Genomic DNA, 25,283 nt, shown 5'->3' with positions numbered 1-25,283 from the left:
ACAGGCAGAAAACAGCTCCCATTAAACTTGCAGCTTAGTTATGGCAATAATGTCTTAAGTGTTGGGTGTTTGAAACCAACACAATTCAGCATTTTCTGGGGGGAATTTATACATCTTGAGTGTCATCTGTGATTTGAAAACTCATACAAACACATACTAATAGGCTTCTGAACTGAATAAAGCGCAGTGCATGTAAACACATGTCATGATTAGATTATTTGATTTTGCACCTAAAAGACTTTTTGGCTTGAGTTGTTTACTGTAAATCAGATTTTTTATCCAGTTAAATTCAAGACATAAAAGTTTCATGTTCCCAGATACTTTTTTTCCCAAATTTAATTTACTTCCATTTTACAATGAAGAACGGACACACATTTCTCTCTCTACACATGAAAAGCAGGTAAACACACACAGCTAAATTCAGCAAACTTAAGCCAGGCATACACTGTACCATTATTAGCTCTTTTTGGGTCGATTCTCCAGTTGTGTGCTTCGTGTTGTGTACAGGGGATAACGAGGGGGATAAGTCTCTCACGACCCCCTCCCGATCAGGAATTGTGAGGTGGGGAGAAAATCAAACATTTTTTAAAGTCAGTCGGCTGTCTTAAGGTCGCATCAGAGCGTCAAGCCACGCAAAATGCATCCTAAGCTGTGAACTTTTAAACCCTGCTGTTTCATTGTACAGTTTGAGCTGTAGCTGAGTACAATGATTGAAAATATTGCACAGTGTATGCCCGACTTAAGGTGATACAAAAAAAAATACATGCCACACTTTTCAGATTTGATCTTGTACAGAAAAACTTAATCATTTAATTTTCACTTTAACAATTATAAACTATTTTTGCTTAGATCTATTACATTCAATCCAATGAAAGGTCAAGTTTGTGGTTGTAACATCATAAAATGTTTTGGTGTGATTACTTTTACATCCATAAAGAAGAAAGAAATGAAATTAGAGCCCTCACCTAACAGTCTAATTTAGACGTCAGATACTCTCTGGATTTCATGCCTGGTTGCTTGAGGTGTTTGTATAATGAAATCAGTTCTGATCTCCCCTCTGCTTCCTCTCTGTCGCTCTGATGCTCATCTCTCATCCCACTCCCAAAGAGACGACTCGTAACTCGGCTCTCTCTTCAGTAATCTTTTATTTCGGTCTGTCACATTTGTACCTGAAAAGACACAAATCACTTGGACAGTTCTAAGTATGTTCCTGAAAAGCATAAGTTGGGGATTTCATTTCCCCCGTATTTCCTTCATGGTTGGACTGCTTGAATGATTTCTTTTTTATTTTATTTTTTGGTGCTGGTTTGTGTCGATGCATGAATCTTTTTCTTTATGTTGAGTAATTAGCCTGCAGAAGTCCTTTGAATGTTTTTTCTGCATTGCTTTTTCTCCTTTGTCCATGTCTTGGTATGACCCCCTACCAACACGTTTCTCTGCCCTCCTGGTGTCTCTGTTGGTCCTTCAGTTTGTTTGATCCCTGCCCTGCTCTCCTCTCTGCGTTACGGCTGGTTGAGCTGCAGATCAGATGAGATTGGAGGGAGGGGATTCCTCACTGCTGCATTTCTTCCCTCATGACAGAGAAATTCAATCTTTTTCTCACTCTGTCATTTTTTTCTACTTCTTTTCCCCCACAGGCCTTTTTTCTCCATCTATTTTCATTCTAACCGCAGCTTCAGTCCTTTTCATGCATGTATTGCCAACCCTCTCCTTCTATCATCACCTCTGCTGTAATAGTTAGAGTCCAATAGATGATCCATCGGGGCTGGTATAGCAAAGAGGAAGGAGTGTCAGAAGCTGTTAAATATCTTATCAGAAAGCACGTAATTCAGCTTGATATCTTATCCGCAGTGTAACTGTAGATCTGCGGTCTCAGAGACAGGGCTCTCTGCGCCTCTATGTGATCAATAATGAATAGATCCCAGTACACTTTTAGCATTGGGTGTGCATATTATTTATGAAAGGGCGCTTCTGAAACATAGAAAGAAAAAAAACATTGTTTTAAGGATTTTTAGTGTTAGATACGTGATTTTTTTTTTGTGTGTGAGTAAAAAATACAAAAGAAAAATTGAAATATTTATGTTTCTTTCCATCTTTCTATTGTAAATGTTTTAGACAGGATGTAACAGATCGAAGTATCTACTAACATGTGGCAAAAGGTGCTCTGCTGCACATTACTGTGAACTTATTTAACTGACCATGACACATGGTGGTGGCAGCATCATGCCGTGGGGAAAAAAATGGAGGCTGTATTAAGCTGATTGGGAGGTCAGTGAAGATAAATATTGGGCACTTCTGGAAGAAAACATGTTGAGGCAGCAAAAGACCTAAACTGGAGTTAAAACATTGAAAGCAAATGTGTTTTAAAATGGCCTAGTCAAAGATCAGACCTGAATCCAATGGGGAATCTCTGGGACTATCTGCAGAAAAATATGGAGCAGATGTAAATATTTCTGTTTGGGACTTTTGGGTCTGCTTTCAAGGTTTGACTGAAAATCAGTCCTCAAATGACTGAGAAGAAAGATAATACTACATTTTTGTGCTTAAATATTGTAACTTATAAAACCAAAAGAATAAGATGTACAGAGAATTTAGCAGCTTTGATTTGGAGTGAAAGTTTTTATTTGTACTTTTTTTTTTTGATACCACACTTTAAGATTTTTGCTCCCAAGAAAAAATGCCTTAAATCCAGGCTGTGAAGACTTTGCCTAAATAAACATGTTGGTGTCTCTACTAACACGTCCAACAGCAGGTTTCAGTTAGTTCCCAGGCTGATGCAGACAGAATCGATGGTTCCATTATCATTGGGCTCCTATTGATCGGTTTGGAGCCACTAATAGCCCGTTTGCCCCCTGACACCCTGGTTTCAGAGTGGGTTCGTTTCAATGGGTGCAGATCAGAACACCACAGTGCTAGATGGACAATTAAGTGGTTGGAAAGCGACCTTAAGTACGACAAATGGATGAGGTGGTGAAGGAGAAAGAGAAGATGGAGAATTAGGCTAATAGATCCTGTGTGGGTTTAGGAACGCCGTTTATCTCAATACGATGGAAAATACAAAAATAAAGAAAAAGCACAGCTTGTTTTGGTGAAGCAGTTTTGTTTTTCTTAACTTTATATCTTTATTTACATTTTAATTCTAACAGCTGCTGGCCTTCCTTTTCATGTACCCTCCCATCCCGATCTCCATGCTTTCCTTTGTTGTTGCTGATCTGCTCCAGAGAGCAAGAGTGACGGCAAGGGAGAGACGGAGAGTAGCTTGTTTCCATGGAAACGGGCTGAGCCTGATAAGCTTGGGTTCTTGTATTGCTGAGTCTTCTCTGCGTGTGTCTGCATGATAAAGGTCTGGTTTTCGCTGGTTAAGAGGAGGGATGATGATTGATGAGGGTCTGATTCACTGGGCAGTGCAGATGCTCAGATGAGCTGATGATGCGTGGTTTAGAGTCTCTTTAGTTCTTACCTCCGTGCTGCAGGTCAACGCTCTTATCAGAGCTCCAGCAGTCATCAGGATCACCATGGGCATCACCATAGCAATGACATCTTATCCAGGACTTATCTGAGAATAGCAAAGCTTTTGTTTCTCTGGGTGATTTGCTTTCTTGTTAAAAGCAGAGACGTTTTGAATTGGATAAAAGCAAAGGGGGCATTTCTTCTTTGGAGATCACTTAGTCGAGCGTTCCAGCTTTTCAGCGCTAAATGCTCTATGTTACTCAAACGGCCATCTTCCGTTGAAACAAATTACTGTATAGAGATCAGAACATGTGACTTCAGACAACCTTAACCTCTGCTGTTACAGGGAGATCCAAAGCTGGACATAAATGAACAGCAAACATGCTCACCAATACTTTGTGTGTCTCTGATTTAATGAGGTAGAAACTGATAGGAGGGGAAAATAAATAGTTAATCACTGCAGATACCATCACTTTTTCAATATGACGTTGGAGATCCAGCTTTCATCATTTCTTTGGCCTCTTTTAAAATAGAATTCAAACCTTTTGGGCACCATAAATATCTCTATTTTTTAGCAAGCAAGATTTTTAAGTTGCTAATGAAGTTGCATGAACTCTTGTATGATATATGAATCGCTCACTTTCATCACTCTTTCTTCTCTTTTAAACTCTTTACCTTCATAATTTAACCCTTATTAAATGTTCAGCTTCAGTCTAATATGTCTGTCACTGAGCACCATTCTCAAAATGTCTAATTGGTCCTCTAGAGGGGCCTGATTCAGCCTGAAATAAAGTTTGCAGTTTTTTTTTCCTTTAAAATCAAATAACTAGAAAAATAAAAAATAAAAAAAATCAAATCAAATAACTAAGTTGTGAACTCGTTGAGAGAAAAGGTGTAGGTGGGAAACTTATCCAGACATAGAGATAAATATTGTTTGACTTTGGAGGCTGCAGTTTGCTTATGAAAATAGATAAACTGAATTAGATAAACAAGCAAAGAGATATTTATGTTGAAACATTAGCATTAGTCTGTAATGAAAAAGCCTGAATGCTTTAGTCGCTCTCAGTACTTTATTTTTCTTTCAGACAGATCTGTTACTTGTGAATCGAAGAGATGCAACATGTTGCTAATGAGAATGTCTTTCTGTCTCTGCTGCAGAACTCCCAGAAGAAAAGAGCAGTACGAACCAGCAACAAACTGGACAAGAAGCCTGCTCCCCAGGTAAGCCATTACCAGGATATCAACATACACACACGGGCGGGGTCCTTTTGACGGGTTTGACCAATCGATAGGAGAATCAAACCGCTGTCCCGGCAGCCAAAGAGGCTTAAACCCAGAGAGCGGTGGACATTGATCCACCATGAAGCCAGAGAAAAGTGAGAAAGAAGTAAATCAGTTTCCACAAAGGAATCACCAAGGCTTCATTATCCTCCATTCTGATCACCAGACAGAGGTTTCTGGTGAACACTGACCGTCACTACAACTGATCTGTTAGAACAAGGCAAACTTTAAAAAGATAGATTTTAGTTCAGATAAAATCAAACATGACCCACAGTTTGTTGTTTAAACTGCTCCTAATGCGTCTGATTTATCTCCCTATTGACACATAGGGTTCTTCAGCCTGAATGCTTTGACTTTAAAGCTGTTCAGTAGAGTAAAAGTCATTGATTATTCACATTTTTAAATATTTATCTGTTAATTTGATGATTTTAACAAAAGAAAGAAAAATCTCAAAGACAAATGATCTATAAATCTGTATTTATTTTGGATTATAGGTCATACATTAGGGGTTTGCAATGAAGTAAATATATCTCGCAGAAGAATTAAAAAGATATATTCAACGGGTTAATCCTTTTTAAAAATATATCTATTTTCTAATTTCCAATTTTAGCAGATTACAATTTCTCTTTTAGACATTAGACTGTTTCTCTTTTATTTGTAAAATATTTTAATTATATCTGTTTTCTCCTTTTGGAAAAAAATGAAAAAGTGTTAACGTTAAATAGTTATGATTTCAAAGTGCTAAAATGAGTACGATGCCTATCTGTGAGTCACTAAATACAAACAAACTAAAACGGACTGCAGCATCTTCTTTCACAGATTAGCATTTACAAGTTGTTATTCACATTTAACACAATGTTAGTGAAAGTGTTTTTCTTTGCTCTAATTAATACCAGATGGGTCCAAATTAAGATCAAATCTAAATTATAAAATCTACTTTTACATAAGCCTAAGAAGCCTTGTGCAATTGATCATTGATTTGGGAGCAATTGATTCCAGTCGGTGTTACACATGTCTGGTAATCTATTTTATAAACTATTAATCCTGACAACAGGAGGGGGAGGTGGGGGGCAGCTTTGCATTTTATACAAGAGATGACCACTGTTAGAATATTTTTAAATATATAAACCTTTCCTTAACTATGGGATTTCCAAAATATTGATATTCGTTTCACATCTGGTTTTAACCGAATTAGACTCTTAAAATTAATGAAATGAAAATGCGCTTTTGGTGTAGCTGTAGGTTAGGCTGAAGGCTAAACTCTCCATGATTGATGAACAGAAAAGGCTGACGTTGCTCAAGAAAAAATACTGGTGTTTTTTAGAACCTTCTTTCACTCATTATTTATTAGATTTAGTGTTTGCCACCTCTGTGAATGTGAAAGTAGATTACTTTGAGTCATCTTCAGAGCGCAGCCTGTTAGGACCAAGGCATCACTGGCTGCAGAAACATTTGATCTGTCATCAGTTAATTTACCTCAATCACTCACAAACACGGATAGTGATGCATCTTTACTTATAGATTCTTATTTATTTATTCTAATATGATTTAGGACAGTAAAATCTTTTCATATACGCTAAACCCTGAGCAGGTAAACTAAGCAATTCTCAAATGCAAATAAAAAAACAATCACAAACTATTTGGCTCAAAAGAAGCAGGTTCATATAAATGAGCTTACAGACTTGTTTTTGTTTTTTAAGATGCCTCCTTTTTGGATGTTTCCAGCTACACATCCTAACTTTCACACAATCAGAAATCCTGCATGTTTGACCCCTTTTTCTACTGGAAATTAAACACAAATCTATACAGATCGTTTAGCTTCTGTTTGTTTATTTTTCCATCTTGCATTATGATACATATGCAAGTCTCTATGCATATACATTTTTAATTTGTTTTGGTGTCAGGGATAACAATGAATTTTCTTTACACATCTGTTCCATATTCTGCAGATTGCTTCAGGGTTTAGCTATGCTAAACTGATTAAAACAGCACTTATGTATCAGGGTAAAAAAAAACAAGAAACAGAATTCAGGTAAATCTCTACAACAATGTCTCCAATTTGTTGTAAAGACGTGGCTTGGCTCCCTCTTCCAGACCACATACCATAAATGGCTGTAAATTCAGCTCCCCTCACTCCGTCTAATGTGGTTGGAGTCGCTCCACAGGCAGTAAAACAAACACAGCCGCAGAGCTGCTTCTGGGGAATGTGAACACACGGTCACCTGAGGTCAGCTGTAAGAAGGGTGGAGAGTTTAGAATGAGAAAAAAATTTATTTATGACTAAAATTGTATTATTATTTTTGGGGTATTATGGTAACCGCACACTTATGTATGATAAAGAATAATAAAACAGGCTAAAAATGCTGATTGGTTTTTACCTTATTTCACAAATCCCCTAAAAAAAAAGATAAAAAAACACATTAGAATATTCTTGCGTGTTAAAAAAAAATTGGTTTAATTGTTTGGTTGTTTTTACTAGTTGGAAAATGTAACAACAAATAATTTCCATTGAAGTTAAATCTGTGTGCCAGAACACAGATGTTTTCTCCCCATCAACATGGACTTTAAAGGGGCCTAATCACACACTGGGACCTTATGAATTTCTGCTGTGGCTCACTCTGGTTCCATACAAGGTGTCCCTGATTAAATTAAAGCCGGGCATATGCTGTACCATACTTTCAATCATTGTACTCAGCTACAGCTCAAACTGTGCAAAGGAACAACAGGGTTTTAAAGTTCACAGCTCACAATTTATGTTCTTACACTGCACATCTGAAAACCACACGTTGAACTCAGCGTGGAGAGATGGAGTTGATCGGACCTGTCAATCTGGAAGAAGAATAAGAAAAAGAAGAACTCCCTTGTTTGAACATGCGCGGTGAGAGAGGTTCCGATAATTTGGCTTGTAAATGCTCGTAGCTCTGCTTCAACAGCAGGATTTGTCCACAAACATCTCACGATGGCCGACTGAATTTCAAACATGTTTGATTATCTACCGACCTTACGATTCCTGATGGGAGGTGGTAGTGAGAGGCTGATCACCCCTCATTACCCCCCGTGTACAACACGACGCAGACTGAACTCAGCCCAATCCAAATAATTCTCACACGAGTAGAGAATTGGCCGGAAAACGGCAAAATATTGCACGTTGTATCCCTGGCTTAAAGGAATAGTACACCCAAAACATGATTAGCCTTCATTTTCTACTCACCCCCATGCTGAACAACACTCTGGAGTACTTTTTTGATATCTCAAATGCATCTGGAGATCTGGGAGGCTTCTTGCTGTCTGCTGACATTCAAATAATGGAGGTCTATGGCGCCCGAGGCAGAAAGGTCCATAAACGTCCACAAAAAACGTGTCAATATTCCTCCATTCACGAGTCTACGGAAACCGCGGCAGACCAAACCAGATGAAAGTGCGCATTCAGCGTCTGCTCTGCTGATAATGCAAGTGTAGAAGAAGAAATGTGCTGTTTACCAGTGCAAAGAAAGAAACAACGAAAGAAAAATGTCTGAGGACTTCAGTGTTGAGGAAGAGCATGAGTTCTTTGCCGAGCTGAATGCGCACTTTCGTCTGGTTTGGTCTGCCAGCTTCCGTAGCGTTGTGAACTCGCAGGCACGCGCTTTTAGGAAATCCTATACACTACTGTTTATGCTCTAAAAACATTCTAAATGACTTCGTTTCGAGTAAATTATGGACGCTACCCACTCAGGACACTTGGAATACATTGGACGAGCAGTATGGAGGAATATTGACACGTTTTTTGTGGACTTTTATGGACCTTTCTGTCTCGGGCACCATAGACCTCCATTATTTGAATGTCAGCAGACAGCAAGAAGCCTCCCAGATCTCCAGATGCATTTGAGATATCAAAAAAGTACTCCAGAGTGTTGTTCAGCATGGGGGTGAGTAGAAAATGAAGGCTAATCATGTTTTGGGTGTACTATTCCTTTAAGAAAGAAGAACGTTTCAAAGATCAACTGAAACAACGTTTATGAGGTCATTGCAAAACCTCTTCTCAGGTGCAAAAATGACTAAGTAAACACTATGAAGACCAATGATTGGCGCATACTGCTTTGGTCTGAAATCAAACTATTGCCTGTTCTTTACAATCATAATAAACTTTTAAAATTGGACTTACTGAATCTTAACAAATGTTTTAAACTATTAGAGTAAACTTTAACAATGTTAAAGTGTAATTGATGTCATCCCCAGATCCAAGTTTCTACCTCAGATGTAAATTAAACAATAAAAACACATTCTGAGCACAACTAAGGCACCGACACTGGTTATTGTGTCACAGTTTGAGAAACAATGCTGTAGATCATTGCTTGTCAAAGCTAGTATAAAACATTGCACAAGCATGTGTGTGTCTCCATGAACCTTCCTGCGTCAGCATGTTTATGATTCCTTAGAAAATTATTTTAAAAATAAAAGAAAGGCTTTCCAAAATTGTTTCATTAAACAACTCTTTTCTCTTGGTTTCACACGTAAACTCCCTTTTATTAATACATTAAGATGTAAGTATTCTTTTATCAATTGAGTTTGAACATGTTTGCATAGGGTCTGTGGAAAATATACCGGTCATTTATCCTTTTTTTATTTTACATCCATTAATGCTTATTATCAGGAAATGCAAAGTTTTGCCTCTACTTTTTTCTAAGCACTTTGTTGTTCTTCCAGTCAGGAAGGTAGGAAATATCCTGAGCAGATGATAAATGACGTCTGCTGGAAACCACTAATGAATATGTTTGCTGATGTTTCTCTGCTCTCTAAGAGCTTTTTATTCCTTTAAATCAGCCAAGATACAACCACAGCATGACTCTGACCTCAGCATTTAGTGGTTTCACTCCACATGTTTGTCAAAAGGAGGCTTTGGATATATCTTATTTGAAGTTCGCATAGTTTCTCTGATGTCTTGCCCATCATGATGTGAAAACACAGGCGCAGTTTTAAAAGCACCGATGATTCGGCTGTCATGTTCTACACCTCAGGACTTTATTTTGTCAGTTTTAAATTTTGAAGACATGAATTGGAGCAGCCCTGCTTGAAGTGATCTGATTGGTCAGCTTGTTTTTTCTCTTTGCTATGCATGGTCGGGTGTTTGCTCAGCTTTCACTGACTTGTGTATATCTGTGCTGTCAGGTTCTCTGTTCCTCCCCGTCTAACCTCTAAAAACTGAGCGCCTTTCTCACTTTAAGTTGCTCATGTCTTTACAGAAGAGGGGGTTTCTCAACTTTGATGACATTTCACGGGCTTTTAAAAGATTAAAAACAATTAACATAGGTGTGTAATGACTTATTTTGAGTTTATTTATGTTCATGATTCATTACACGTACAACTAGAACAAACAAAAAAACAATCTGAGTAGTAAGTCGCTCTTTGCAATCTCTAGGGAACATAGCTTCTCCGTGCCTTAATCCACTCAGTCCTTTTCTTTCCCTCTCGCTCCAGGAGGACAATTCAGACCTGAAGTGTCAGCTCCACTTTGCCAAAGAGGAGTCAGCCCTGATGTGCAAAAAGCTGACCAAGTTGGTGAAGGACAGCGAGGCCATGAAGGAGGAGCTGGCCAAGTACAGATCGCTATATGGAGACATCAACACCTCACTCACTGTGGAGGAGGTAAGAGGATTGGCACGACCATTTAAAGGTTGCTAGATATAGCCTCCAACACAGAGAGCGACCATATGAGATAAACATTTAGCATTTGGGATTGTAAATTCCTAATCCAGAGGAAATAATCAAGTGGCTCATTTAGGGATTTGACTTTTGGTGGAGATACATGGAAAAAAAAAACTTACAAGGAAACCTGCATTGCTTAAAAAAACACGAAAACTCTATAAAGTTAAAATCAAACTTCTTTCATCAAATAGATTTTTCTTACCATTTCATTACAATTGTGAAGATTGTCAGTAGTCCAGGTCATGGTCAAGCTTGAATAGTTCAGTTTATGCAACTGGACGTGTTTTCTAGAAGACGTTTCACCTGTCGTTCATAACAATTTTATTTGCTTTTAGCAGTGTGAGTGGATAAACATTTAACTTTCTTTAAAAACTTTAAAGACATCCATGCAGGCAACAGGTTTGGATACTTATTTTTTTGCCGTCTTAAAAAGGTTTTAACAGGACAAAGTCGAGCTGAAAGATTTAGAGATGAAATGTGTCACGATGCTGAAGGCAGCTGTTTATCGTGTTTGACTTCTCTCAGGTTGCTGACTCTCCGCACACTCGAGAAGCTGAGGTCAGAGTTCATCTAAAGCTAGTGGAGGAGGAGGCCAACCTGCTGAGTCGACGCATCGTGGAGCTGGAGGTCGAGAACAGGGGCCTCCGAGCAGAGATGGACGAAATGAAGGGCAGTCAAGGTAGCTAGTCTTCCAGCTCTTTACTGTTTACCAGGGATGATAGTTCACATGTTGGCAGGATATTTGGTAGAAGGGATCTACAGATTAGAGATAAATTAACACACCAGCCAGCCCATATTTTTGGTTAATATTATCTTGTTCCAGCATCACCCCGGCCATGCGTTCAATAGTGCATTCCATTGTTAATATTTGTTTCATTTGTCAAGAAATTTTTCCTTTTTGTTTAAACTGCGATTATGTAAGTTATCTTTTTTTTCAGTTTTTATTATGTAAATGGAGGATGAAAAACAGTCATGGCTTTAGCCAGTATTGCTTTGGCTTTATCTAGGCATTAGCTTTAAGATTTTACAGAATCAAATAATTTGTTGAACATCCGCCCTAAGCCCTAAATCTCTCAATCACTATATAGAGCGGGGACTATATAGTAGACTTTGTGTTCTTTGTCATAGGCGACAGTAAGCGGCTGTGACAATAAATCCCATGATGCTTTGCAAGGAGAGCTCTCCTTGGAAAGCATTCCGGGATATATCTGTTCATCTAGTGACCAAGGATGATTGTATTGGCTTAGCTAGATTACTGTAGCTTAGCTTTAGCCTAACCTAATTTACCTCAACTTACCCTACTCACCCTAAATTAGTGTCATTCAGTTTAGTTTAGCTAACTTACCGTAGCTTAGTTTTAGCCTACCCTAATTTACCTCAACTTACCCTACTCACCCTAACTTAGTTTCATTCAGTTTAGTTTAGCTAACTTACCGTAGCTTAGTTTTAGCCTACCCTAATTTACCTCAACTTACCCTACTCACCCTAACTTAGTTTCATTTAACCTAACTTAGTTTCATTTGGCTAGCTTAGCTTTAGCCTACCCTAACTTACCTCAACTTACCCTACTCACCCTAACTTAGTTTCATTTAGTTTACTTTGGCTAAGTGTACTCCAGCTACTAAGAAGTCAGAGTAACATATTTTCTGAGCTGATAGCGTTCCAGTTTGCCTGATTTGGACTCTTGTATTCTCCATCATTGACCACGTTAGCCCCAGTTGCAACCGTGGTATTTCACTTTTTTTTTCACTTTATTTTCTAAACATATGACTCTGTGTCTTTATTCCTAGACGGCCCTCAAGAGCTTTCTGGTGTTGGTGGTGGTCAGGGGGGAGGGCTTGGCCTAACAGGAGGGGCCGTGGTGCTTGGTGGAGGCGCCTCATCTGAAAACGTTATGGAGCTCCAGAGGCACCTCCAGTTTGTGGAGGAGGAAGCTGAGCTGCTGAGACGATCTCTGATTGAGATGGAGGAACAGAACAAACTCCTGATGAATGAGATAAATCGTTATAAATCTGAGCTCCCACCTGCAACCTCCACCCTATCCTCCGAGTCACTGATGTCTCTGACCGACGGTCTGCTGAATGACTCGGTGCAGGACGGGGCTGTGCTCATCAGCACCGACACTCCGACCCCCGAAGAGGAGCTGAAGCTGGCGAGGCTTCAGATCGGAGAGATGAGCGGCAAAATGAAGAAACTGCAGTATGAGAACCGCGTACTGCTGTCCAACCTGCAGCGCTGCGATCTCGCCTCTTATCACGCTCCTTCCTCCTCATCCTCCTCATTAAGACTGGCTTTAGAAACAGATGCAGAAGCAGGAGACTCAGCCGAGTGTCTCCCTCTCAGGTACATGAAGATATTTTTGTTTTTGTTCATCATGCAGGTCATAGTCATTGCACAAAAGTAAAAAAAACAAACCACTAGACTTTGTTACCAAGTTTGAAGAGGTTTCGCATCTCATCCAGGAAGCCTTTTCAATACAATGTCATTTCATTTTGCATTAAAAAAGCTTCCTGGATGGGAAGCAAAATGCTTCAAACTGGGAAACAAAGTCCAGTTGATTGTTTTTTAACTTTTTTGGAATAAAGATTTATTTTTGCAACTCCTCTTTCAGCAATATTGTCCCTTCATTCTACTGTGTCTCTATAAATAGCAGCTCTTAAGACACAATAAAAGGCTTTTTGACATTTTGCCATCAAGACAAAGCTACTGGCAGTGGAATTTAAAGTCCCACATTTTTAGATAACAATTAGTGTTGCACCAATACCGATACCAGTATCGGGCGGGGCCCCGATCCAGCACTAAAATGGTGGTATCGGTATCGGTGGGTACCAACAAAGAGGGCACGGATACCATTTTGAGAGCCATAAGTTTATTCAATTATTGTCACTCATTCCAGGTAGGCAATAAAAAGTTCTACTGGATTCACTTTGTATTAGTCTGTTTCCTGCTTCACAAAGGTAGGCAGCAGCTTGACAAAGCCATGATGGCAATTATTTTACATCCAAGTAGTATGCAGTTATTCATATATATACACACACACATCAATTTCAAACAGATTGTATCGGTATCGTATTGGTATCGGCCGATACTGCACAGCCAGGTATCTGTATCGGGGCCAAAAAAAATGGCTTCGGCGCAACATTAACAATTGAGATTTACATAGCAATGATTAACCAATGTTGTTTTCTACAGACATTTGTCAGTAGAATCATAAGAAATCTTAAAAACAAACAAAACTCCATTAGAAAGCTGGCACTACTTGAGCCATCTAAAGGACAAGGTTCAAATATCTTGTTAAGAAATATTTGTTATGAGAACACCTTTTTCTCTTAACATCTTCTGATCTAGGAACAAAGAGAACAATCCAGCTCACCTCTCTTCTTCCAGGCAGATTTTTTTACTCTTTGTATGTTGAGTTTGAGTCTTGGAACAGAGTTTGCTTGGAAGAAGGTTTATTTGTGTTCTGCTTAATCATTTTTGTTCATTTGGCAATTACCCTGCACAGTTATAGCAGGTATACCCAGGACAGGTCGCCTATCCATCGCAGCCAGTATTAAACCCATAAAACTAATTTCACTGCGGTCAAAAGTCAATGTTTTTGCTTTTTAAAGTCCTCACCATGCCTGGGGGGAAAATCTTCCACATAAAACCCAAATTTTTAGCATCTACAAGTAAAGTTTGGAGCAGATCAGACAGCGGAGTTTCCAACAGTTTCCACCGTTGTCAAAACTCTGCATAGGCAGAGAGCAGCCTATGTAGCCTAAGTTCAGGATGATCCATATAATTATCAATGTGGATAATAAAAACAAGTCAATGCATTCATGCATTTACAATAATAGAACCAATAACTTTATTTTGTTTACTTGTGTTTTTATAGAGCTTTACAATTATTTTTTTTTATGTCACACTGTAAGTTAATAACAGCAGAATAGAGCTGAATCAGCTCCAGCTGTTGGTGGATGCATGGACCGCAATGCATGCAGAGTAAGGGTGCATTGAATCTCAATCATCATCACAAAAAAGTTGCAAACGGCTGCATTGATGCACTTCAAATGTCATTAATTTTACATAAATGTCGATGTTGCACATTGACTGGGAGGCTAAAGCTCAGGGTGAGCAGTGGGGATGTACAGTAGTGATCATAAAAAGGTTGAGTTTGTCTGAAATATTGTTTTCTGTTATTTTGCATTCCTGATGTGTATATAACATGCAGTGGTTGTTGTAGAGGTTTCAGTCTAGAAGATGACACTGTTTGCTTTGGTTTGTTTTGTTTCCCTCTTGCATTAACTCCACCCAGCTGCGGTTCACTCATGGATGCGAAATGCGCAGAGGATCCATTTTGTTTGGACAAAAGCGGGTGACCTTTAAGTTGTCCTAGTTACATTATCCAGCTGAATAAAACCGGCGGAAATGTTCTGTGTGCCGTAGATTGTCGACGATTGAATGAGGTTTTCTGCTCTGGTGCAGAACAAATCAAGTCTAACAAAAAGTGTCCAGATGCACCGTAAATTTGTGTTTACTTATGTGGCCACAGAGAGCCTTGCGTGCAAAGATTTAGGTCAGGGTTTTTAAAAGGATGGTGTTTATAAACAGGTAAAAGCAACATAGCAAGATAAAGAAAATAGATCCTGTCCTCTAAGACAACCAGTATACTGAAACTGAATCGTGGTTTGTTTTTTTCAGCCCACCCCATCGCAAAGAGCCAGTAGGAGGAGAGAACGATGCCATTGAGATGGATGAAGAGAAAAAGAAGATTGAGGACAACGCTGATGCAACGACCTCGCTCTCTGGGTGCCTGGGGCAGAAGGACCGCGATGCCTTGTTGGCCATGAGGGATCAGGCTCGTTTGGTTTCCACTGCTATACAGCTGCTGACCTCCCCCGAGTCCAGCTGCCTGCCCTCCTCCTCTCCTTCCTTGTATCACAAGGTCTGCAGCAATGAGGCAGCAGAGCCGTGTGACCTGGAGAAACCTCAGCCTCACTGTCAGGTACCAGCTCTGTTTGTTTTTCAAGCCTAAACGCGTCAGAGGAAACCGGTAACATGCAGGATGCTTCCGCTGGGACACATATCTATTTATAGGGTGAAACCAGATTTTCCAACGTGTCCTTACGCTTGTGGGTGATACTTATCTCTGCCAGTGTTGAACAACTTTGTGAAGAATGCTGCTTTTTCTTCTCCCCAGATCTCAGAGCTGTCTGATTTGGCAGACCGCCCTCTGGTTGGTGCTCTAACCAGCAGGCTTCAAGCTCTGCACACCCAGCTGCAGGCCTTTGTTGAGCAGGTAGACGGTCTGGCTAAACCTCCCCTAGGGGGAAGGGATGGTCAGGTAGAAGGAGCATCCCCCCCAGCATCACCTTGCACCTCCTTACCCTGCTCTGGAGATAACGAGGAAAACCAACCGGAGGAAAAGGTACAACTTCAGGAAGCACAGTCCTCTCCATCACCTTCCTGTCCTTTCATTTATTTATATTTATATATTTTTAGAGATACACTTTTTTGTTTATTTCTTGTTCTTTTATTATTTAATGCCCAATCATTATTTTGGCCGACAACACTCTCAGTCCTATTCTGCCATGCTATCTTTCTTTTTTTTCCCGCGCAATGCAGAATTCCTTTACGCAGCGTGCTCAAATCTCCAGCAACCTCTTAGCCAACTCAACAACACCATTTAATTGGATTTGCTGTTATTATGCAGGCCAGAAATTTTTGAAGCATTTCAGCTTTTACAGAATCCATTATTTTTGGTCAGATTTGAGCTCCCAGTGTAAAAAAAACAAAATCTCCATGTCTTCTGCATGCTGTTTTTATGCCTCCTAACCTTTAAATCCTGCTTGGGGCCTCAAATGGAGCCAGTTGCCTGGACACATAAATGTTAACCACTTCCACACCTAGTTTACTACAACCGGCACTGAGCAACTGTGTCCATTCATTTTATAATTGGGAGGTATATCTTTAGTTGAGTTGGTGTCATGAGTCTCAGTTGGTTCTCTTCATGTGGTGGTCGTTGTTTCTGTTGTGTCATCTGATGATCTGGATCAATAAACAGAACTTACTTTAAAAATCCAACAGTCAGAACTCAGAACATTGTTTTTTTATGTGCTGCACAAATATATTGAATTTCTGTATGAGGTTTATGCGCCTTCACTATCAGTTTCAGCTTTCCTTTTCAGCTGATTGGGCTATAAATTAATTTAACCTGTAAATTGCAAGACTTGAACGACTGAAGAATTTTTTCGAGTCATACTTCACTGTTGTGAAATCAATTTATAAATTCTAAGAGGTAGTTTTAAAGCTCTCTTCCTAACATCTAATCATAACTAAACACTTTGCCGGGGCTTACCGTGAAAAAAATAGATTCTGAATTTGATCTGCTCCCTGAAACTCTAAATTACAAACTATTTTCTTCTATCAGTCCAAACAAAATCATCATGGAACACATTGGAGGTAAATAGGAATGTCATGGTGAGGTCTGCAGTGAAGAGAGCTTGAGGTGCAGGTTAGCCAGTGACTTCACAGCGTCGCTTTTAGCCTCACTAATTGAAATATTTCACTGCAGCTTTAATTGGCTCCTCTTTATTTTTATAACCCTGTTATTGTTTTAGTGAATTTCAACAGAAAATCTAATAAACTCAACAGAAATTTTAAATTAAAATCAGCTTGATTTTAAATTATTTCATGTCTGGTCATCGTTTTCTTAGACTTGTTTCATTGGTAATGAAATTTAAACCCTATGAGGATTTATATATCTGTGAAAATTCTCAGTCATCAAGGTTATGGTCAAACATTCAGTTTAGGCAACTGGAAGTGAAATTTTCTAGAAGACGTTTCGCCTCTCATCCAAGAGGCTTCTTGAGTTCTAAGTGGTGGTGGGGAGCACTGAGAGTAACATACTGAAGGGATAACAAAATAATTATTGGAAAAAAAAAAAAGGGGCCTTGAACCCCCCTAACGGAATGGCCAAGGAAGGCAACCGGGGGCCGGTAAAGGGCCTTAAGAGCCTCCGAATGGGCCCTAAACCCCCCCACAAAAAGGTGTCACTAATGCCTCATTGAAGTCAGAGTCAAGCGAGGGCAGGTGAAAGGTGAATCTTCTGGGTATTGTCCCTAATATTGCTTCGTAGGTGGGTGAATAGTTATGTCTAAGACCAGCTCCACTGTTGACAGAAGGTTTTTCCAGGTTTACAAAATGGCTTCCTTAACCCCTCTCAAACAATTTTCTTCCTTGGCCAGAATATGGACATTTTTGTCCTGAAACAAGGTTCCCTCAGCCTCCAGTAAAATACTGGAGTCTATGAATAACTCAGGAAGATTTTTAACAAGCACCGGATCCCTGTGCTCTTCAAACCCAGAAACCCCCAGAGAGAAGACTGGTTTCCCAAAGATAAGACACCCAGAAACCAGGAAGACAACGTTTTTTATAATGTTCAGTATAGTGAAGAGTGCACAGACCTGTACATTGTAGAGACCAAGCATCCGCTACACAGGAGGGCTAAAGGGCTAGTTATTCTACAGCAGTGTGGCGCAATGAGCTTGATGCAGACACTTTTGATTTATGCTCAATTTTAAGCGTGGTCTGTGCTATACGCTGTGGGTCTAGATACGGCCGAGGCGATAAGGAAGTGGGGGCGAGTTTGTCCGACAATGGAGGGACATGACGGCAAAAAAAAACGGCAATCCAGGTGGAAAAAGGGTCCCAGCGTTCTCGCACACCTTGCTCTTCTAGTTGGTCAAACTTCACGAGTCGTTTTCCGCAATCGCGGTCAAAAAAACAAAACAAGCCGGCCTCCTGTCTGCGGCACTGTCTGCAGTCACCTACAGTTTGGGAGGGGTGCAGCAGAGTGTCTGCGTAGGGGGTGGGGATGGCTTTTTGTTCACTGCGACACCTACGCAGACGACCTAGTTTCGAAATATAAATCAGCCTTAACCCCTCAGGACAGGACTCAGCTATTCACCTAAAGGACCCTTGTTTGAGGACAACAACGTCCATATTCTGGCCAAAGAAGAATGATTGTTTGAGAGAGGGGTTAAGGAAGCCATCTTTATTAACCTGTAGAGAGCAACACCTAACAGAGGAGCTGGTCTTATACTGTCACCTACTTACAAAGCAATTTTTAGGAACATTATCCAGAGGATTCACCTCTCACCTGTCTTCATCTGAGGCGTGTGACAGGAACCACTCTGACGATTGTTTGTTTACTTCAATGAGTTAACGACCCATCAGAACCCCCTAACGACCTATAACAACCCTCTATGACCTCCTTGGCCAATGCAGTGGGCGGCATCAAAGCCACCTTTTGTTCCCTCTAATTCTTTGTTACACCTACAGTATATTAATCTCAGTCCTCTTTACCACTAGTTAGAAATGAAGGAGGCTCTTGGATGAGTGGCAGACGTCTTCTACAACACTTCAGTTACCTAAACAGAACTTTTTAAACTTCCCTCTGAGGATTCCATTAAACATGTTCTATAAAGTTAGACAGTAGCAACAACTTCTAACGTTTTGTTTCCACTGAGGCCAAGATAGAGCCCTTTAGAACTTAAAGCGCTGCTTTGTCATCAACAGAGTCCTGTTTCTATTCTGCTCTAATCTGATCTGAATTTATTTGCTTGGTTTTGGAAAGTGTGATAAAATAGTGATTCATTTAAGTGCCAATACTCCATTAGAGGCCAGTTCCAACCCCTCCAATCTCTCCTCCTCTGTCCTCCCTCTCTTGTTCCTCCCTCTGTCTGCACGGGCTCCATATCCGATCGATTTCTGCACTTGGCTCCCCCCCCTCCCACCTTTCAAACCCCTTTTTTGTCACTATTCACACACGCTCATTTTCATTCCTTCCTTCACCACCTTGCTTCTCTTTGACCTCTTCTTGCACCTCTCACATCCCTGCTTCCAACTCTTGCTTCCTTCACGCCATTCGTTTCTCTCTCCGCTTTAACACCTTATTGCTCCCTTCGCTCTGACCTTTCATCCTAACTGCCTTACTCCTTCTCTTCCCTTGCCATTCCTTCTTTCCCTTCTTCCCTCGGTCCCCTTCCTTATCTTTCATTCCCATTTGCTCTCTTCTATTCAAATATTCCCTCCTTGCTCCTCAGCCGTTCATTCTACCCTCCATTGTCCTTTTCATTCTTTTCTCCACACTCTCATATTCCTCTTTGACCAAGCTCTTCTTCCTCTACATCCTTTTCTTTGTCTTGTGAGGCCCATAAGTATTTTTTTTTTATTTCTAATTTCTTGATGTCTCATATATAGACACCATTTTGGTTGTACCGTTTTTTTTTTTCTTATTGTTTTTTTTCTTATTGTCATCTTCATTGTTCTCCCAAAATGTCTCCTTTTTCTCTACTCTTTTATTTTCTATGATTTTCTTTTTTTTTTCGTTTTGTTTGTGTGTTTTCTTTTCTTTCCTCTTCTCATTAACTTGCCCATGCATGCAGCAGCCTGATTGTAGGGACCAATCAGATCCAGACGAGAAAGATGAAACTAACGAGAGCAGCCAAACTGTCAGCAACCAGACAGAAAATCAGGAAGCCAGCCAGACGGAACAGGAGGAGAAGGAGATGGATCATCCCACGGTAAGCTCAATCATGAACAACACCACTGAACCAAACTCCTACTGGAGGCCCTGTGCGTTCGCCTTAGCGCTTCTCTCGGCTGAAAGCCAACAGCATTCATTACCCAGCTGCAACCGGAGCCTTTTATTGCCAAGATATCTCCTAAGAAAAATAACTTTTGCTGCTCTTATACCACCTTTAACTAAACAAAGAGACAGCCAATGTATAAATAATATAAACCTCTTTTACATCATGGGATACGCAGATATTTGGCACACAGATAGGCATTCTAAATTGTGCTTGATTTGGCAAAGATTTATATTTCCATTTTTATGAGGCAGTAATGGGTTGGTCATGTTGTATTTGTTTCTCTATTTCTTTGCTCAGAGATTAAAATTGTTTTTTTCTGAACTGAAGGTTGTGAATTTGATTCTATGTCATGAATAGAAACAGTACGTTCTGGATTTATATCTTTGTTTGTCATTTTTTTTCACTTTGTTAGCAGCAGAAAGCCTTTTTTTAACAGATGTCAAAGTTACTTTTACTGTCTGCTAGCAGTGAGCTGGTGCTCTCTGGTAGGAGGATGGAGGAAATAGATCGAGTCCAGGGGAAGGTTAAAAAAGGACATTAATGGTACAGTGGTTTGTCGATAGGTTGCACTAAGTCAGCAGCTTATGAGCCGTGGGAGGGTGCATTAGTTTAGCTGTAGGTGAAGAAGACCTATGGCAGAGCATGGATTTAAAGTATTTTATGTTCCTTTACCAAAAAGGTCAGTTTTTGTATTATTTTCCTGCAAATCATCTCCTCCATCATTCCATCTTTAGTTGTTTCCACATGTTTACTCATTTGGTTCCTTTGGGTTTTAGTAGCTTTTTCTCATTTCCTTTTCTCTCCAGTCTGCACAGGTCTCTGACCTCGGGGAGCAGATGTCCCTAGAAAAGGAGTCAGCTGGAGAAGCTCAGGAGGAGCTGCGCAAAGAGAGACACAACCACAGAGAAGTCAGTCTCAGACTTTCACAGGTAGGTTTCAAAAAGGAATATAACAAATAAAATGCTGTCAGTTTACTTTAAAGTATTGACATACTCATTTTAAAACATGATCTCGATTTCACTGGGTTTCGTTTGATGTTTTTTTGTTTTTTTTTAATCAGTGAGTTTACATTTCCAAGTTTCACCTCAGAAACAGTTTAACAGTTTTCAAAGCAGAACCAAATTTGGCTCCTGTGCTGTTTTTGGTTCATCTCTGTAGATACAGTGTTTGGCAAAATTGTTGGACATTGCACATTTTTACAACTACAATATTTAATGTATTTTACATGATTTTATGTTAAAGAATAAAGTGCAAAATTGAAGGAAATTATACGTTTTTTTATTTAAAGTTATAATTTAGACCATGTCTCTTCCAGTTTCGCTTATCTAAGGACTCAACATTTAGCCTATTTTTCTTTGCTAATTCTAAACACTCAGTGTGATTAGACAGAGAGACACTAATGCACATAAAAAGTAAGTTTGTTATAAGAAAAAATGTAGAATAGTTAAAAATATATTAATCATTTTTTGAAGATTATGTTAATCAACCAATTTAAAACATCAAACTTAACATGAAAGGTAATGTAGTGGCGATTGTTTGTCAAACCAAACATCATATAAAGTTCAAATAAGCCACTATTTAGGCACTGGGGTCACGTTTTCTTGACGTAGGCAAAAGAAGTTGAAGAATAGGATTTATTTCCTATATTTTGCACATTACAGAGTTCAAACATTCCCTTGCACTGACACCTCTCTTGCACTGGTAAAAACCCATAGGCCCCTAACCCAAATGCCTGCTGGTCCTTTACCAGGCCCCTACATTTATAGAAAATGGACCGTCCACATTTCTTCCTGTTAAAACAAATAAAAACAAAAAAATCAACAATTAACCTATGAATAAAGTCTGTAAATAATACAAAAAAATTTTAGTTTAGGAATTGACACAATTGAAATGGATAAAGAAATAAAAAATAAATAGCTCCAACAAGTAAAATAAAGCACTTTTCAGCCTTGAACCTCCTCTGACTGTTTATGCCCCCCCCCCTCTCTCAGCTCCAGGAGGAGCACCAGAAGGCTCTGCTCCGACGGGACTTCCAGCTTCAGAGCCTGGGCCTCCAGGCTCGGCTTCAGCAGAAGCTGTGGAGTCAGGAGAGGAATCTGCTGGTTCAGGAGTCCCAGCACCTGAAACAGGCCCTGCTGCTGCTCAGCCTGAAACTCCGCTGCTTCCTCAAACAGTGGAGGCTGGGCTGCCAGAAGGATGCAGAGGGGAAAGATGTTTTGGAGGTGAAAAAAAAAAATTATAAAAACCGTTTCAGTTAGTACATGTCACATTTCTCTATTCTTAATTGTTCTCACTCTATGATTCAGGGATGATTGCTTTATTTTTTTTTAGAAACAGAGAAAAATTGTAATAACACATCAGAATAAGAATTTAATGTTTGATTTCTGTAAATTAATTTTGGAAGAACATGTAGTATGTAATTAATTATATTTGGTTGGAGATTGAGATTAATAGTAAACAGCTATTGCTGCACATTGACTCTTTAGATGAACAGTCTGAAGGAGTTGTATCTGCTGCTGGAGGAGGAGAGCCTGCCAAACCCCACGAACGCAGCAGATAAGAGAGCCTCTGCAGACGAGCAGCCGCTCAGCCCCACAATAAAGGCAAGCAGAGCTGCATGCACACAGACACAGCTGCTTGGATGAACAGAAATCATTTTTAGACATCTTATGGAAGCAGTTTTTGAAATCCTGTCCAGTAACTGCTGCACCTGCACTCTTACATAAACACTTACCAGAGATGTCTGTGTTGCAGTCGAGTGCAGTGAGCAACACTTTGGCAGACCTAAAGGTTGCTCTGCAGGACCTGAGTGGAGAGTTGAGACAAGAGAGACAAGGCTCCCAGGAACTCACTCAGCAGTTTGCAAAGGCCAAAGCGTCGTGGGAGGTGGAGAGGACCGAACTAAAGAGCCTCATCACGCAGGTAAAAAAAGCTGCTGCAGAAAACCGAACACTTCACTACATTTAATAACATCCTGCAGCACAATGTTGTAGCAACAAAAAAAGATGGAGAGTAACATTTTTTAACATGTTTAAATTGCTCATGTTCAAGAGGGCTTCACAAACCACATTTTAAGTTTGCCGCATAACTAATTAACCTTTGAAACATGTATGAGTATGTACAACCCCTACCAAACAGTTAGGCTAGAACATTTTTGAAATATTTAGAACAGATTTTTTTTATTGTTTTTTTTATTTCAGGTAAAACTGAAATGTAGAGTAAGTAAAGAAACAAAAGAGAAACAACTTTCCTATTGAAAGTACTTTAACCAGTTTTACCAAATCCCCAAAATAAACCATAGAATTAAATATTATGAGATTTCCCATTGAGCTCTGGGATTCACTTCTAGGGTTTCCATCTGTCAGGTGGATCATTTGTCTATAAAACCTTTAATACTTTCAGTTTTCCCAGCCCCTGTAAAGGCTTTTGTTTCCTCCCCCTCTTTATTGTCTTTGTCTCTCCTTCAGTCTCATAACAGCAGCTGAAGCTGTAATAGTTTTAATTAACAGCTTCTAGGATAGAAAACACCCTGTGTGTAATAGAGCAGGAGAAGAATGGGAGATAAATTATAGCCCACAAGCCTGATCATTTTGGCCAATTAAGTCCGACCTAATTATATGAACCCATCACTTAGTTATATTTAAGGGATGTTTATTTTATATGGAATGACCCTTTGTGCAATTCTGCTTTTATTCATACGGTATTTTAAGCCAAAATGACACATGCAAGCATTAAAACCTGCATCATGCGTATCTAGCGTTACAAATGTCTTCACTTACATGTAAAATGCTTTCATTTACATCTGCTGGTTATTATAAAGCTGCTCGTATAGAAAGCCTATCATCACTTTGTAAATTCAAGATACTTCACTGGGAAAAAATAAGCTATCGATATCCATGAAGGCCCTACGGTTTTCCCACAGTAAAGGATTTTGCTCTGCATTATCCTGGTCCCTTAGCACACAAACCCAATAATGCTCTCAGAGGTGCACACTAACGCCGACCGCCATCATCAATCACAGCCGCCATCCAAACCATTCAGTCCGCATACGTTGGTACGACATCATTTGTCTTCTGATCTGATATGAAGAGACGCATCTAGTATTAATGATTTAATACAGATCATGATGTGTAAAGGTGTTAACTGCTTAAATACGTTTACATTTGAACAAAAGAAAGAAGTTCAGAAATCCTAGATAGATTTTAAAGCGTGACTTTTTAGAAAATCAAAAGTAATCTGTAAAGATGAGAGAGATTACAAATAGTTTAGCAGAGAGGTGCAGACTTGAACAGCCATTTTAACGGGCCTGTGTGTGTGGGTGTTACTCTGACCTACATGCCACATTTGGAAGTAATCTCGTCTGTGCCAACAATACAAACTGTAAAGTATGCCATCAATTTGCCACGCTAAAGTATGTGGGTATGGGGGGGGGTATAGCGGCACAACAATAGACCGACCGCATCAGTGCCAAGGCTCCCTGGCAACCCACAGCGGGTCCTCCAGCTGTTGCTTCACTGAACAAGTCAACTCAATTCCAAACACTGTCCTTCCTGTCAAACTATCTGACAGGAAATTATCTTCACTGTCCATCTTGACAAACACATTTAGTCAGAGAAAGTACAAATGATCTCAGCAGCCCTGAATGCAAGCAGGACAAACGCATCTTTATTTTACTTTCATCCGCATGTGATGATGCATTGGATTGTTTATTACTGGTTAATCAGTCATCCTTCCGCATTGTTACAGACACCTGCCACCTCTGTGACGACAAGCTGAGCAGCTGGGAGCTCTTACTGCTCATTCATCACATCTGTTGCTTTAACTTCAGTCATGAAGGAGGGGGGGGGACATCTGTTTTATTAATTGGAAAATCATATGCAGGTTCAACATGGGCTGTTTGTTTGATGTGTGATATAAAACATGCAGCGTTGAGTTTTGACCGATACTGACCCCACTTTTAATAGCTTTTGGTGATGTTGAATGTTAGAAAAGGCTTGATCATTACCTTAACAGGGAATCATAGTCAACAACAAAAAGTATGCCAATGAACTTTACATGTAACTTAGGTTACATGAGCTTAGATATTTATAACTGAATAAAAATGGGGCTGCTCAGTTGGCAGTGGGTAGCACTTCTTCCTTCCAGCAAGAAGGTTCCAGGTTCGACTCTTTCTGCATGGAGTTTGCATGCACTGGTTCCTCCCACAGTCCAAAAACATGAATGTTAGAT

At 39.7% G+C, this 25,283-nt stretch overlaps 1 protein-coding gene across 3 annotated transcripts in view; it reads left to right on the top strand.

The window, feature by feature from the left end:
- soga1 (suppressor of glucose, autophagy associated 1) overlaps positions 1 to 25,283 on the top strand; it is a 109,752-nt gene that overhangs the window by 74,217 nt on the left and 10,252 nt on the right. The window contains exons 5-15 of one of the 3 annotated variants that reach the window (XM_015398305.1): positions 4,609 to 4,671; positions 10,189 to 10,356; positions 10,942 to 11,095; positions 12,207 to 12,759; positions 15,100 to 15,403; positions 15,599 to 15,826; positions 19,851 to 19,985; positions 20,861 to 20,983; positions 22,046 to 22,276; positions 22,541 to 22,657; positions 22,809 to 22,976. In XM_015398305.1, the coding sequence (XP_015253791.1) occupies positions 4,609 to 4,671; positions 10,189 to 10,356; positions 10,942 to 11,095; positions 12,207 to 12,759; positions 15,100 to 15,403; positions 15,599 to 15,826; positions 19,851 to 19,985; positions 20,861 to 20,983; positions 22,046 to 22,276; positions 22,541 to 22,657; positions 22,809 to 22,976 (2,244 nt within the window). Of the gene's footprint in view, positions 1 to 4,608; positions 4,672 to 10,188; positions 10,357 to 10,941; positions 11,096 to 12,206; positions 12,760 to 15,099; positions 15,404 to 15,598; positions 15,827 to 19,847; positions 19,986 to 20,860; positions 20,984 to 22,045; positions 22,277 to 22,540; positions 22,658 to 22,808; positions 22,977 to 25,283 lie in introns of all 3 variants that reach the window. The other 2 variants (XM_015398304.1, XM_015398307.1) reach the window with 2 other exon arrangements.

This window comes from Cyprinodon variegatus, unplaced genomic scaffold, assembly GCF_000732505.1.
Source record: "Cyprinodon variegatus isolate N-32 unplaced genomic scaffold, C_variegatus-1.0 Scaffold925, whole genome shotgun sequence".
Classification (NCBI taxonomy): Eukaryota; Metazoa; Chordata; class Actinopteri; order Cyprinodontiformes; family Cyprinodontidae; genus Cyprinodon; species Cyprinodon variegatus.
This window is presented reverse-complemented; position numbering and strand designations above follow the sequence as displayed.